The sequence below is a fragment of the Equus quagga genome, chromosome 20 (genome assembly GCF_021613505.1).
Source record: "Equus quagga isolate Etosha38 chromosome 20, UCLA_HA_Equagga_1.0, whole genome shotgun sequence".
NCBI lineage: Eukaryota > Metazoa > Chordata > Mammalia > Perissodactyla > Equidae > Equus > Equus quagga.
This window is the reverse complement of record NC_060286.1, coordinates 14,299,340-14,313,239: the sequence shown is the minus strand read 5'-3', so window position 1 is coordinate 14,313,239 and position 13,900 is coordinate 14,299,340. Positions and strand designations below refer to the sequence as shown.

Here is a 13,900-nt window from a genome sequence, read left to right as displayed (position 1 = left end):
CAGAATTTACCATTTTAACCATTTTTAAGTGTATTGTTCAATAGCATTCACATTGTTGTGCAACCATTGCCACCACCCATCTCCAGAACTTTTTCATCTTGCAAAAATGAAACTCTGTCCCCATTAAACAACAACTCCTTGTGGCCTCCCCTCAGCCCCTGGCAGCCCCCATTCAACTTTCTGTCTCTATGAACCGGACCACTCCAGGTACCTCACATGAGTGGAATCATACAGTATTTGCCCTTTTGTGTTTGGTTTATTTCACTGAACAATAATTTTAACGACCTCTATTGATAGACATTTGAATGATTTAGTCTCTTTCTCTTCAAATAGTGTTGTGCTGCAGGAGCATTTGATCCTGAGTGCCAGAGTGTTGTCTCAGTCCTGTCCTGTGCTTGGCTGACTTTCTGAGGAAGCCTAAAACAAGTTCTTTCCTTCTGTGCCTCAGCTATTCCGGGCTATAAAATAAGAAGAATGTTAAATAATTACCTTTGTTATAGTATGGTGTGAAGTCCTACATAGTTTCTGCCTATAGCTCAGGACCCATTGGGAAAGAGTACTCTTTAAATATAACTTTTACAGAGCCACTGCCACAATGTAATTATAGTGCATTTTAGGATGAGTGAGTTTAGTGCAGAATTAAATCAACCGAAAATGACCAGCATCAGAGTAGCTATGTTCTTTTGGGGTTCTCACATGAATTGAAGCTAAGCAATTGTTTGTGAAGAAACCAAGCTTGGAAGGCCTGGCCTCTGCTTGTCCCTTGCCTGGCAGTGGTGCAGAGCAGAGAGGCCTCCCCTTTGTACGAGGTCCCTGAGGTGCCCCAGAGAGGCTGGGGCCAACATCCAATTGCCAGGCTCACAGAGCTGGATTACTTGCAGGTTGGACTGTCTTTCTGTGTGGAACTGTACAATAAATCTCTGCTTTTTTGAATTGACTAGAGAGCTTTTTTCACATTCTAAGTTGATTCATCCTGCTTCACCCACCCTCCTTTGCTTTTAGGGGTCAGAGATTTGGGCACAGCTGTTCTGCTCCCTCTACTGGCTTAAAAGCAGCCCAACAATTTCAGATTGTGCCTCAGTTTGCATTGTGTTTTTGCCAACACATGGTTGAAAAGTGTTGTCTTCGCACAAGGCTCTTAATACTTTGCTTAAGGAAATGTGTGTGGGGGTGCACCTTACATCTTCTGACACTAACCTTGAGGGCAAAGGAGAAGAAGCAAGTCATGCCATAGCGATAATTTGCCTCAGTGATTCCAGTCTCCCGTGTACTTGGGCTATCATCGTTATGTTAGGTACTAAGAACATGTCGTTTTAAGTGACCCCAAGGCACTCTACAAATAATCATGCGTTTCAAATTACTAAGTATTTATTTGGCAAAATTAAATCATCCCATAAATGCCTAGAATGAACATTAAAGATAATGTCATCTAGGTGGTGGGGGAAGACCCTTGGCTGAGAATGGTTATGACTTTGAATGCGTAGATATAGATATACTGTCTTTGTTTTTATTGAAACTTTTTTTTTAAGCTGCCCCTATTCAAGAGATATTGTGCTGCCTGGCGTAGGTCTTAGTGAATAAATATAGAGGTGCCCTCACTTGTTCTATTTCTTGGCTATGAGTATCCCAGCCCATCCTGGAGGGTCTGTTTTCTTTTTTCTTTTTCTATTGTGAACATTTAGAAAAATCCAAAATATTTTATTTTATGGAATTGTTCAAGCATACGCAAAAGTATGGTGTACACATCTACCACAGTTCTCAACATTTTATCAATCACCTATCGCCCCTACCTTTTCTTTTCCTGGAATAAGTTATTTTATTTCTTTATTTTTTATTGAGGTAAGTTGGGTTTATAACATTATATAAATTTCAAGTGTACATCGTTATATTTCGACTTCTGTATAGACTGTATTACGTTTACCACCAAAAGTCTAGTTGCTGTCTGTCAGCATACACATGTGCCCCTTTACCCCTTTCGCCCTCTCCCCCCTGGCCTTTCCCTCTGGTAACACCAATCTATTCTCTGTATCTGTGTTTGTTTTGTTTATTATCTTCCACATATGAGTGAAGTCATATGGTTTTTGTCTGTCTCCATCTGACTTATTTCGCTTAGCATAATACCCTCAAGTTCCATCCATGTTGTCGCAAATGGCAAGATTTAATCTTTTTATGGCTGAGTAGTATTCCATTATATATATCTGTGTGTGTGTGTGTATGTATATACATACACCACATCTTCTTTATCCATTCATCTGTTGATGGGCGCTTAGGTTGCTTCCACATCTTGGCTTTTGTGAATAATGCTGCACTGAACATGAGGGGTGCATATATCATTTCGAATTAGTGTTTTCATGTTCTTTGGGTAAATACCCAGATGTGGAATAGCTGGACCATATGGTAGTTCTATTTTCAATTTTTTGAGGAATCTCCATACTGTTTTCCACAGTGGCTATACCAATTTACTTTCCTACCAACAGTGTATGAGGGTTCCCTTTTCTCCACATACTCTTCCTGGAATATTTTAAAGGAAATTCGAGACATATACCATTTCACCTACTTCAGTATGCATCCCTAACTGATAAGGACTTTTTTCTTTTTTAACATGACCATAATGCCGTTAATATACCTAACAGATGTAACAATACTCCCTCAGTATCATGAAATATTTAAACATGAAGAAAAGTAGAGAAACATCACTTGGATTTGACAAAATGTTGACAGTTTGTTAAATTTGTTTCCCATCTATTTTTTAAAAAGAAACAAAATTTTACAGATACAATTGAAGTCTCCTTTTACTATATGTGCATTTATCCATAAATAATATATGGTATTGTTTTGTATATTTAAAAATGCATATTTAATGATATCCTTTACCTATCCTTCTGAAACTTGCTTTTATTACTTACTATTAGGTTTTCAAGATTTAGTTATGTTGGTACATGTATCTGTAGTTCATTTTAACTGCTGTATGATGTTCCATTGGGTTTAGATTTCATTTGTATTTGTATTCCAAGGGAATTTATCAATTTATACATTGATGGATATTTATATTGCCTACATTTTTTTCCTATTATGAACAGTGATGCGGTGAACATCTTGTACATTCCCTTGTGCCACTTTGTAAGAACATATCTAAATTATAATTTACATTTTCCTTGTTACTACCAAGGCTGAGATGATCTGTAATATCTGTTGGTTGTTTTGGTTTCCTCTTCTGTAAGTTGTCATATTTGCCTCTTTTCCTAGTGGTTTAAAAAATTCATTTGTAACAACTCTTTATATAGTCTAGAAATTAAACCATTATCAGTTTTGTGCACTGCTAGAATCTTTATAATTTCAGGCGATCCTTTCCTGGTTCCTGCCCCTGATCCCTCAGTTTACTCCAGTTAAGTCAGCTTCTCTTTTCATTCCTGTGCTCTCTTGTTTTATTCTTTTTTTTTTACAGATTTTATTTTTTTCCTTTTTCTCCCCAAAGCCCCCTGATACGTAGTTGTATATTCTTCGTTGTGGGTCCTTCTAGTTGTGGCATGTGGGACGCTGCCTCAGCGTGGTTTGATGAGCAGTGCCATGTCCGTGCCCAGGATTTGAACCAACGAAACACTGGGCCGCTTGCAGCGGAGCACGCGAACTTAACTGCTTGGCCACAGGGCCAGCCCCTCTTGTTTTATTCTTACCTGCACATTTTTTGAGTTAGGTTACCAAGGCGGAGAATCCCTTTAATAGTCCACTAGATGAATTTGCTTTGTCAGTTATGGTTCATTTTTTGTTCTTTAAGGCTAGCAATCTAGAGTAGTGGTTAAGAGTAGGGGCTATGGAATCTTAACTGCTTGCTTTTGAATCTTAGCTTAACCACTTTACTTACTGTGTGACCTTGGAAAGTTACTTAACTCTCTTATACTTGCCTTTATAATCTATAAAACCCGTGAGAGTAGAGCTATTATGATCCCCATTTTATGTTTGATGAATCTCAGGCACAGGGAGCTTAGATTAGAAGCATGAGTAAGTAGAAGAAAGATGTGGGCCTCTGTATCTTTTCTTTGTCTTTTTTCTTGGAAGATTTGCCCTGAGTTAACATCTGTTCCCAGTCTTCCTTTGCTTTTTTTTTTTCCTCACCAAAGCCCCAGTACATAGTTGTATATCCTAGTTCTTCTATGTGGGATGCCACCACAGCATGGCTTAATGAGCGATGTGTAGGTCTGCACCCAGGATCCGAACCTGTGAACCCTGGGCCGCCGAAACAGAGCATGGGAACTTACCTACTTGGCCACAGGGCTGGCCCCAGGGCCTCTCTATCTTTTAATTTTCCACTTTTGATAGAGACTTGGGTACAGAGAAATATTTCTCTAATATAAGAGACAAAGTAGCAAAAGCAGTGACAGGTCTCTGACCTGTGGCCTCAGTGCTGGGGAAAACAATAAGAGTAGAGACTATGGAGAACTAAAGTGCCCACAACCTGTCTAAATCTATTTTAGATGAAAAATCCCTTTGTGTCATTTTCATTAAAATCAACAAAAACACAAACCCTTGTTTTCATTGACCTTAACTTGATGTTTAACAAAGTGGTAAATTTGAAAGATATATAGAATTTAGATAACCATCCCAGGCCAGGGAACTCATAGTTGAAATAAGCAAATCATAAACACAGAACACTGAGGGACACACTTAAGGGATCAATCCAGTGGACAATGAAATACTTCAGAGGAACCTGATTTTGACCAACAATGGAAGAAAGAACGAACTCAGGAAACAAAGGAACTCAAGGAGCAAAGGCAACTTCTTTCTAGGGGAGGGAGAATAAGTATGTTTGGCTACTATATCTTCTATTAATTTTTTTTTTAATAAACAGATATATGTTTATGGCAAAAAAGTCAAGTAATACAGAAAGATACAAAGTAAAAATTGCAATGTAAAAGTTTCCCAACAAAAGAATTGAAAGCAGGAACTTGAACAGATACTTGTACAATTGTTCTTAGCAACATTATTCACAATAGCCAAAAGGTGGACACAACCCAAATGTCCATCATTGATGGGTGAATGGATAAACAAAATGTGGTGTGTGTGAGTGAGAATATGGTACACACACACACACACACAGAGTGAAATATTATTTAGCCTTAAAAAGGAATGAAATTCTAATACATGCTATAATATGGATGAACCTTGAAGACATTATTTTAAGTGAATAAGCCAGATACAAAGGGGCAAATATTATATGTTTCCACTTATATGAGGTACCTAGAGTAGTCAAATTCATAGAGGCAGAAAGGAGAATGGTGGTTACTAGGGGCTAGGGGAAGTTCTTGTTTGTTGGGTACAGAGTTTCAGTTTGGGATGATGGAAAAGTTCTGGAGATGGATAATGCTGATGGTTGCACAACAATGTGAATATACTTAATGCCACTGAATCGTACACTCAAAAATGGTTAAAATGGGGATCTGGCCCTGTGGCCTAGTGGTTGAGTTCTGCACGCTCCACTTTGGCAGCCTGGGTTTGGTTGCTGGGCACAGATCTACACCATTCATTGGCAGACATGCTGTGCTGGTGACCCACATACAAAATAGAGGAAGAGTGGCACAGGTGTTAGCTTGGGGCAAATCTTCCTCAGCAAAAAAAAAAAGAAAAAAAGTTTAAAATGGTAAATTTCATTTTATATATATTTTACCACACACACAGAAAAAATCTCCCAACAACCTTAGCCTAGAGATGGTGTCCACTATAAACAACTTATTTTATAGCCCCTGGATATTCAAATGCAAGTAAACATAGGTAAGTATAAACATATTCATTCAATGTCCATACTTTGGGTCTGGGAGCTCCACAGTGAACAAAATTGACAAGATTCCTGTTGTCATGGAGCTTTTAAAAAATTTGTTTTACACAAATGGTTGTTGGTACACATCTGTTTCACACCTTATTTTTCCCCTTAATAAAGACCTTTGGTCATCTTTCCGAGTTAGTTCTTATAGATTTATTAATTTTTTTTTTTTTCGTGAGAAAGATTCACTCTGAGCTAACATCTGTTGTCAATCTTCCTCTTTTTTTTTTGCTTGAGGAAGATTAGCCCTCAGCTAACATCTGTGCCTGTCTTCCTCTATTTTGTATGTGGGTTGCTGCCACAGCATGGCTTGACAAGTGGTCTAGCTCTGCACTCAGGGTCTGGGCTCACCAACCCCGGGCTGCCAAAGCAGAGTATGCCGGACTTAACTGCTACACCATGGGGCCAGCCCCATAGATTTATTGATTTAATGGCTGCATAGGATTCCCTAATATGGATGTACTATAATTTTTGGCTATTGTATTGAATGGAGGAGGGTTGGTAGAGATATAGAGCTTGCTATGGTTTGCTGCCCATGTTTGCTGCTGTTCTAACTTAAATTTTTATTAGGAAAGGAATGTATTTTAGGCTATTACAAAGCCAAAGAGTGCCAAATATATAAAGTAAAAGTAAAAACCCTCCAATTTATCCTTTACCTCTCTTTGAATCCGATTCCCTGGATGTAGTAACCACTATTAACAGTCTCTTTTCCATCCTTCCAGACATTTTTAAGGCATCTGCAAATATAAAGAATATGTAGAACAGATATGTTGTCATGCCCCAGGAGCTGGCTTATGCAGTGTAATATTACTCATTTAATTCAGACTATTGAGAATTATGCATAAGAAAGAGCTAGACTGAGCTTCATGAGAGCTGGGTTCTATCTAGATTCTGCTACTGTGACAGACAGTTCCTTAGATGTCATTTGTACAGTGTTCCATAGTTAATGAGATCACATCAAGGACAGTGCTTTGAAAACTAGTATGCTAGAAATATTCCTTTAGAGTTTTTTGGTTGCAAGCACTCGAAACCAACTCAAGTTCTGTTAGACAAAGTAGGGGGACATTAGTGGAAAGATTTTAGATAGCAAATGAAGAAATATTTAAACTGGGTCTCTGGAAAGACAGAACAAGGTGGCTTTGGGGGTGTCAGTGTTAGTGCTTATCCCTTTCCATTTCTGTATGTTTGTTCAAGATTTAATTCCTTGGCATAAGTGAATGGCTCAGAGGCCGTGTGTCTACTGATGGTTAAGGCAGTAGAATTCTGGGTTTATGTGCTCCACCAGAATCTCACAGAGTTGAGGAGATGCAGTTTGGGAAAGGATGGGATTCAATGCTGGCGAAACCAAGTGTCAGCCTTGAAATGTCAGCTGTTTTAACCCTAGATTCTTATGCCCCTCTCAAGGAGGAGATGATCGCCGGGTTCTGCTATGGCACATGGAACAAGCTATCCACTCCAGAGTCAAGCCCATACAGCTGAAAGGAGAGCATCATTCCAACATTTTTTGCCTGGCTTTCAACAGTGGGAACACCAAAGTATTCTCTGGAGGTGAGAAGAAGGGAGATTTCCACTTTGTGAAATTCACTGTGGCTGGGATTTTGGAGAAAGGAGTGCTAAATAACTCCTTATTTTTCTTAATTTCATTGAACTGTGGAATTACTGGTTTCCCATAGCTTGTCTTCTCTGCATTATTGTGGTTTAGACACATGTATTAGACTGATTTCTTTTTACCTTCCTTCCTCCTTTCCTTCCTTCCTCTCTCTCTTCCCTCCCTCCCTTCCTCCCTTTCTTTGTTTCTTTCCCTCTCTCTTTCTTTCTCACACTTTTCCTCTCTCTTTTGGTAGAAAACTTTTCACATTGCAATGTGGTACACAGAAACACACATACATATCTGAAATAGTGCTGAACCTTACTATATGTGGTACACTCTGATTTTTTTGTTTATTCTATTCGATTTCATTTTTAAAGATTCTGGTTGTGACTCAAATTGATCTTATGACCCATGGATGGCTCCTGTTTGAAAGCATTGTGTTAGGGTGCAATTGGAATGGCTTGTGCTCAAACCAACCTCTTAGTGATGGCTTTCATCAACTACACTCCTTTCTGACCACCAAATTTCTAGCCCTGATCTCTTCTGTGTTGTGGATTTCCCCACTGAATATCTACCTGTGTGTTCCTAAAGCAATTTAAATGCAGTAGGTCTAAAACCAATATTATTAGTCCTTCTCTTCTGCACAAAAATTTCCTCTTGTTCCCTGGATTCCCTGTCTCAGTCATTATCACCATTCATCCAATTATTTAAGTTATTAGGTTTAACTTTAAGAAACTACTGACACTGAAGCATTTTCAACTTACGAAAATGACAAGTTTTACTTGGTTCAGCCTAATAGAAATCTTGGTCATCCTCAAACCTGCCTTTCTTTCATTTACACATCTTGTTAGTCACCAACTAGACTTGAAAGCCTCTCATACTCATCCTTTAGTTTCTGTTCTCTTTCTACACCCCCTGCCCTGATTCAGGTCCACATCTTTGGCCTGGCTACTGCAGTGTCCTTCTGTGATTTCTGCTACCAGTCTCTAACCCTCCTTATAATTCATTGCTTATACAAGTTTTCTTTTAAAAATAAAGGTCCAACCATGTGAACCTTTGGCCCTGCAGTGTCCGCAGCATGAAGTCTAACCCTCAGTGTGTCAGTCTGGCCTCACCTCCCTCTCCTTACGTCTTGTGCCCTAGCCCTCTAATCCTCTTGCCATCTTAAGTGCCCTCGTGCCTTTTGTGCACGCTCTTCCTCGTGGGTCATGACTAATTGTCCAGTCCCCACCAGTTCCCCTAAGTCTTCCATTGGTAAAAGTTTTGAGTTTCTGTTCAAATGTCTCCTTCCCCGTAAAAACGTTCTCTCCTTCTGCCATGTACTTTCACCCTGTTCATGAAGGAAATAATTGCCCCTTTATCTATGTTCCCATTGTAGAGCACATCGCTACAAGATAACCTGTCTTGTCGTGATTAGTTGTTTGTGCGGTTGGATTGTGAGTTCCTCAGGGACCAAGCAGAACCTTTTTCTTCTCACATCCCCAGCACCCTGCACTGTGCCTGTTATCAAGAAGGCGTTAGTATGGGTTTGAGTTACTTGGTAGGCACCCACAATACAGTTACAGCCAGGGCTTTAAGATGACCTGGGCCACATCTTTACTGCTGTTGCTTTCTATTTAAGTGACTATTGGTTGCGCTTTCAGCATAGAGTGGGAAATTTTTTACTTTCTGTCTTTTCATAGTCAGCTTTTTAATTTTTGGCCATATAAACCATTTGAAGGCAGGACTACACATATCATAGACGTAATATTTTTAGATTCCTTGATGGAATAAAGAGAAATTCAAGAGAAAAAAGTTGTGGATAAAAACTTTCCTATCATTTAGAATTGCACAATCATCAAATTTTAACACTATAAGAGATCATAAGGCTAGGGATAGGGGCTGGCCCAGTGGTGTAGCAGTTAACTTGGCACACTCTGCTTCAGCGGCCCAGGGTTTGCCAGTTCCTATCCCGGGCGTGGACCTATGCACTGCTTGTCAAGCCATGCTGTGGCAGGTGTCTCACACAGAAAATAGAGGAAGATGTGCACAGATGTTAGCTCAGGGCCAATCTTCCTCAGCAAAAAGAGGAGGATTGGCACTGGATGCTCAGGGCTAATATTCCTAAAAAAAAAAAGGATGTGGTTAGTAGCAAACCTTTACTGAGAGCTTGTTAAGTGCTCAGCCCTATTCTGAATGCTTTTACAAATGTGTTGTTAGCTTCACAGTAACTCTATGCAGGAGGCACAATTATTATCCCTATTTTACAGATAAGGATATCTGTAAAACTGAGACACAGAAAAGTTACAGATTTTATTTCAGGTCTCACAGTTAATGAATCTTTTGCTTTAAAAAAAAAAAAAAAGCAAGTACTAGCTTGGCTGAATGAATTGATTTCCCATGATCATTTACTCTTTTCCTTAACAGCCACAGTTTTTTTTTACATCATCCACTGGATAATACATTTTAGAAATTGTACTGTGTTATACCTAGTTACTATTATGCTTTTTAAATTTCTCTATAAGAGTGACCTATCCTTCTTAAATTACTTTTATAAACTTTTTCGTATTAACACTCTTGATTTATATTAACATTGACTTTGTTCATATTTTCCCCGGAAACTTTAAAATACTAAATTTTATTGTGGACAGGGACCACTTTGCAGGAATTATCAAATATCTGCTTTTTCCTCTTACAGGAAATGATGAGCAAGTTATCCTCCATGATGTTGAAAGGTAAATAGATTGTTGGCATGTGAAAGTGACTGAGTCTGTTTTTCATATGAAGAGAAGCAAATATCTCTTTAGACCAAAATAGTTTTTTTTTTGAAGAAAATAAGATGAAACCAGCTGTTCCTTTTGAAAAAGATTCCTATAATATTTTTGAAATAAAATTTTGACTAAAAAAATGATTTGCAAAGTTGGTCTGAAGGTAAAGTTTTTTGTGAAAATTTAAAAGGAGAGGTTGGAAGAAAAGGAAATGTAATACTTAATGATAGCAATGAAAATAAATAGCTAATATTGTTGAGTTCTCACTATGTGCTAGGTACTGTTCCAAGTGCTTTGTGTGTATTAATTCATGTAACCTTCACAATAATTTTCTGAGGAGATACTCTTATCTCAATGACAGATGAGGAAATGGAGGCACAGAGATTTTAGGTAACTTAAGGTCAGGAGGTGCTACGATCTGAACTTAGGCAGCCTGCCCCCGGAACCATGCTCTTATTCACCATGCCAGACTGCCAGGAAATCCCTCTTCTACTACTGGCATCAGACCTGGCTGCTTTAAAGCTTTCCCTTGCTTTTTGGAAATCAAGCACCACCCCCCAATCTGTACACAAGCGGATGCGTTCGGTAGTAGGTGAAAACACAAAAACTCATCTGTTGAGTCACTTTTAAATAGTGCAAAAAGCAAACTTACCATGAAATCTATAAAAAGTCTCTTTAATAGTCCTTTGTTTTTTTTACCTAAAAGTTGAATATCTACATTTTTAGGAAATATAATATCCTTTGGGTTTAGCTAGTTGACATTCTCCTGGAAATGAAAGAGAACCCCACTCTAGGAAGCAGAGGGCTAGGACTCTGCCCTCCGTTTGCATGTATGTGTGTGCCTGTGTGCCTCTCTCTGCTCTCTGTCTCTCAGCAGCGAGACCTTGGATGTGTTTGCTCACGAAGATGCAGTATATGGCTTGTCGGTGAGCCCAGTGAATGACAATATTTTTGCCAGCTCCTCAGATGATGGCCGAGTTCTCATCTGGGACATCCGGGAGTCTCCGCATGGAGGTAGGGTCCCTGTACAAAAGGCTGTGGGATTGTGTTGAAGAGTTTGATGTCATGTTCTTGCTGATCCAATATATGACCTGAGTAAGCTGGGTGGGAGGGATGTAAAGGGAGAAGAAACTCTCACATGGGGACATAGATATGTGTCTCTGGATGTCCTGTCCTACCCCAAAGTAGTCAGAAGTGAAGCACCTTTGCCAGTCCTTCTCTAGACCCCTGTGAATCTCCACAAACCCTTGTACCTGTAGTAAACACCACAGTATCTTGGTGTTTAGTGGCCCCAAGGAATGGAAGATGTGCTGCCTCACTGTGGAGGGTAGCCACTGTGGGCCAGCTCTGTGTGTAGTGCTGACATGCACATATTCTTGGTTATTTACAGAGAATGGAGGTGTGTGTTAGGCACTTTCTTGCATCCTAGTTTCAGGCTTGTTTTCTGAAAGAACCACAGAACCTCATCTTAACTGTGTATAGAAACTTAAAATGATGGCAAATACACTTTGTTTAAGGGATGTTACTGGGTGAGGTCCCCCTCCAGATATGCTCTTTAAGTCTCTGAAGTGTAAAATGAAGAACTTGTTTTGTTGAATTTCTCTGAAGTTCTTCAGGAAATGCATCTTTTCAGCTCATTTCCTGCAAAGAGATTTCTCTCCGTCACTCTGCCTGTCTTCAAAGGCTCTTTCCTCCAGCATACCCTCAGTGCTACCCCCACCCCAACACTTGGTACAGCTTTGTCATGGTCATACCTGTGTTCATAGAGTTACTATCCTGCCTGGCTTGTCTGGTAGGATCTGGGTCTTTTTATTATTCTATATTCCAAGCATTTAATATGTGGGCTATGCTCATTACTGTGGTTCAAGCTGTAAGAGAAGCTTGTTCTTAAGGTCAGGCAGATAAGGTAGCTGCAAGCAGTGGCAGTGGGTGAGTCACCAGGTGCTTGGCAGGTGAAATTCTCCTTTGTCTGAACTGCCTGCTGGCTTAGACGACTAAGCGCCCCCTCTGCCCAGAGGCCTGTGAAGTGTCTGGGGAGCGCTTTCTGTCTGTTGCTTCTAAACAGCTTCCACAGGAGTTGGTCCTCCCAGGTAGCAAAGTGATTCCTTCCTCACCTGGAGCCAGCTAATATATGCAAAGGGCTGGAGGGTTTCTGGGTGAGGTTGATTAGGAGCTGGCTAGATGCAAGAGAAATTCAAGTATTAGATGGTTTTTGTTTGTTTGTTTTTTAGTATTCTAATACTGGAAGTGAAATCATAAAATTCTAGACTGAGGCCATTTTCTTTTCAGTTAGGGAGAATATGATCAGAAGGGAAAACTGCACTATTGTCTTGCCTTGTCTTCATTTTTTCCATTGTTTTGCTGTGTCTTTGTTAAGTCTTTATGTAGTTTTAAAACTTTTAATTTCTAAAACTAATACATTTGGATTAAGGTATAATAATCCTACCAGTAACTGGTTGTGAATTTTTTCACTTCATGTGAAATTCAGTTTTTCTTACTGTAAAACGACTTATCTTCCCATTTACAGTGACAATTTCTGTTTCCTCATGGGATCTGAATAGGTGCTATATAAATTTCTGAGTATTATTATAGCTTAAAGTTTGTTTAAATGTGTTCCAGTTGCTGTTTTCAGACTTTCTATGAGCAAAAAGTGTGTGCTAGGACTTGTGGGGACCTCGGGAGTAAGGGTGACTGCTGGGATGACATACTACCTTGGGGTTCCAGCCCATTGGGGTGGTTATTAAAAGGGGGCACTTCTACTTGCGTTTATACTTCTGCATGTCTCCCTGCCACTGGCCCAAAGGTTCCCAAGATGAACTGATCATAATTTCTCTCTTCACAGAGCCCTTCTGCCTGGCAAACTATCCATCAGCCTTTCACAGTGTCATGTTTAACCCTGTGGAGCCCCGGTTATTGGCCACAGCTAATTCAAAGGAAGGAGTGGGACTCTGGGATATTCGAAAACCTCAGAGGTGAGCCCCCCTTATTCATAAGGAGTTAAAACTTTTCTTTGCCTCAACTGTCAGGTAATATGATGAGCCAGCAAGGATTGTAAGAACCTGGTTAGCAGTTGATCTCAGTTGGACATCTCCTGGCATCTTCAGGTGCCTCTGAAGCCAGGGGGAGCCCTGTTCCCAAGGAACAGGCAGTGTGAGAAATCCATACTCCTTGTTGAGGAGGAGTCATAAATTGTAATCTGGACTCTAGATAGGGTCAGTTCTAGGAAACATGAAGCAGTGAGAGCCTCCCTCCAGTACCGCCTTGTGTCTTTAGGCCCAGCGTTCCCCAGATGCACGGGAGCTCCTGTGGGGGGATGGAGGGGGTGGGGGAGATTTGACAAACTCATGGCCTCTGAACCAGGGATTTTAACCCCAGGGGGGAAGGGGTCTCTAGATAGGCTTCAGGATAACTGTGAACCCCAAATTTGTATGGAAATTATATTGTGTATTCATCTAACTGCATTTTTCTGAGAACAGAGTTTGTTTGCTTTCTTTGGTTTCTCAGAAGGACCAGTGACTAAACAATAAAGATTAAGAGCCACTGAGTACACTAAGGACAGTCCTGAACCGATGGTATGAATCACTGGTGGGGCCATTGTAGGCATCATTAAGGGAAATGTGTGGATGGGGGCAGCTAGGGGACTCTTTCATGTCCCTTAAATCCTATGGGGGAGGGATGACCTTTTGTGGCACCTGTACATAAAGCTAGCGTTGCTTTATGAAAGACTTACATACATTGACAACTCCT

The 13,900-nt window shown here is 40.0% G+C and overlaps 1 protein-coding gene across 3 annotated transcripts in view; it reads left to right on the top strand.

Moving 5' to 3' along the window:
- The window catches only part of LOC124230890 (DDB1- and CUL4-associated factor 5), a 112,666-nt gene that overhangs the window by 21,812 nt on the left and 76,954 nt on the right, over positions 1–13,900 (top strand). For 2 of the 3 annotated variants that reach the window (XM_046647377.1, XM_046647375.1), the window contains exons 2-5: positions 7,220–7,363; positions 10,084–10,120; positions 11,028–11,167; positions 12,996–13,125. In XM_046647377.1, the coding sequence (XP_046503333.1) occupies positions 7,252–7,363; positions 10,084–10,120; positions 11,028–11,167; positions 12,996–13,125 (419 nt within the window). In that variant the 5' untranslated portion in view covers positions 7,220–7,251. The remainder of the gene's footprint in view (positions 1–7,219; positions 7,364–10,083; positions 10,121–11,027; positions 11,168–12,995; positions 13,126–13,900) is intronic. The other variant, XM_046647376.1, reaches the window with a different exon arrangement.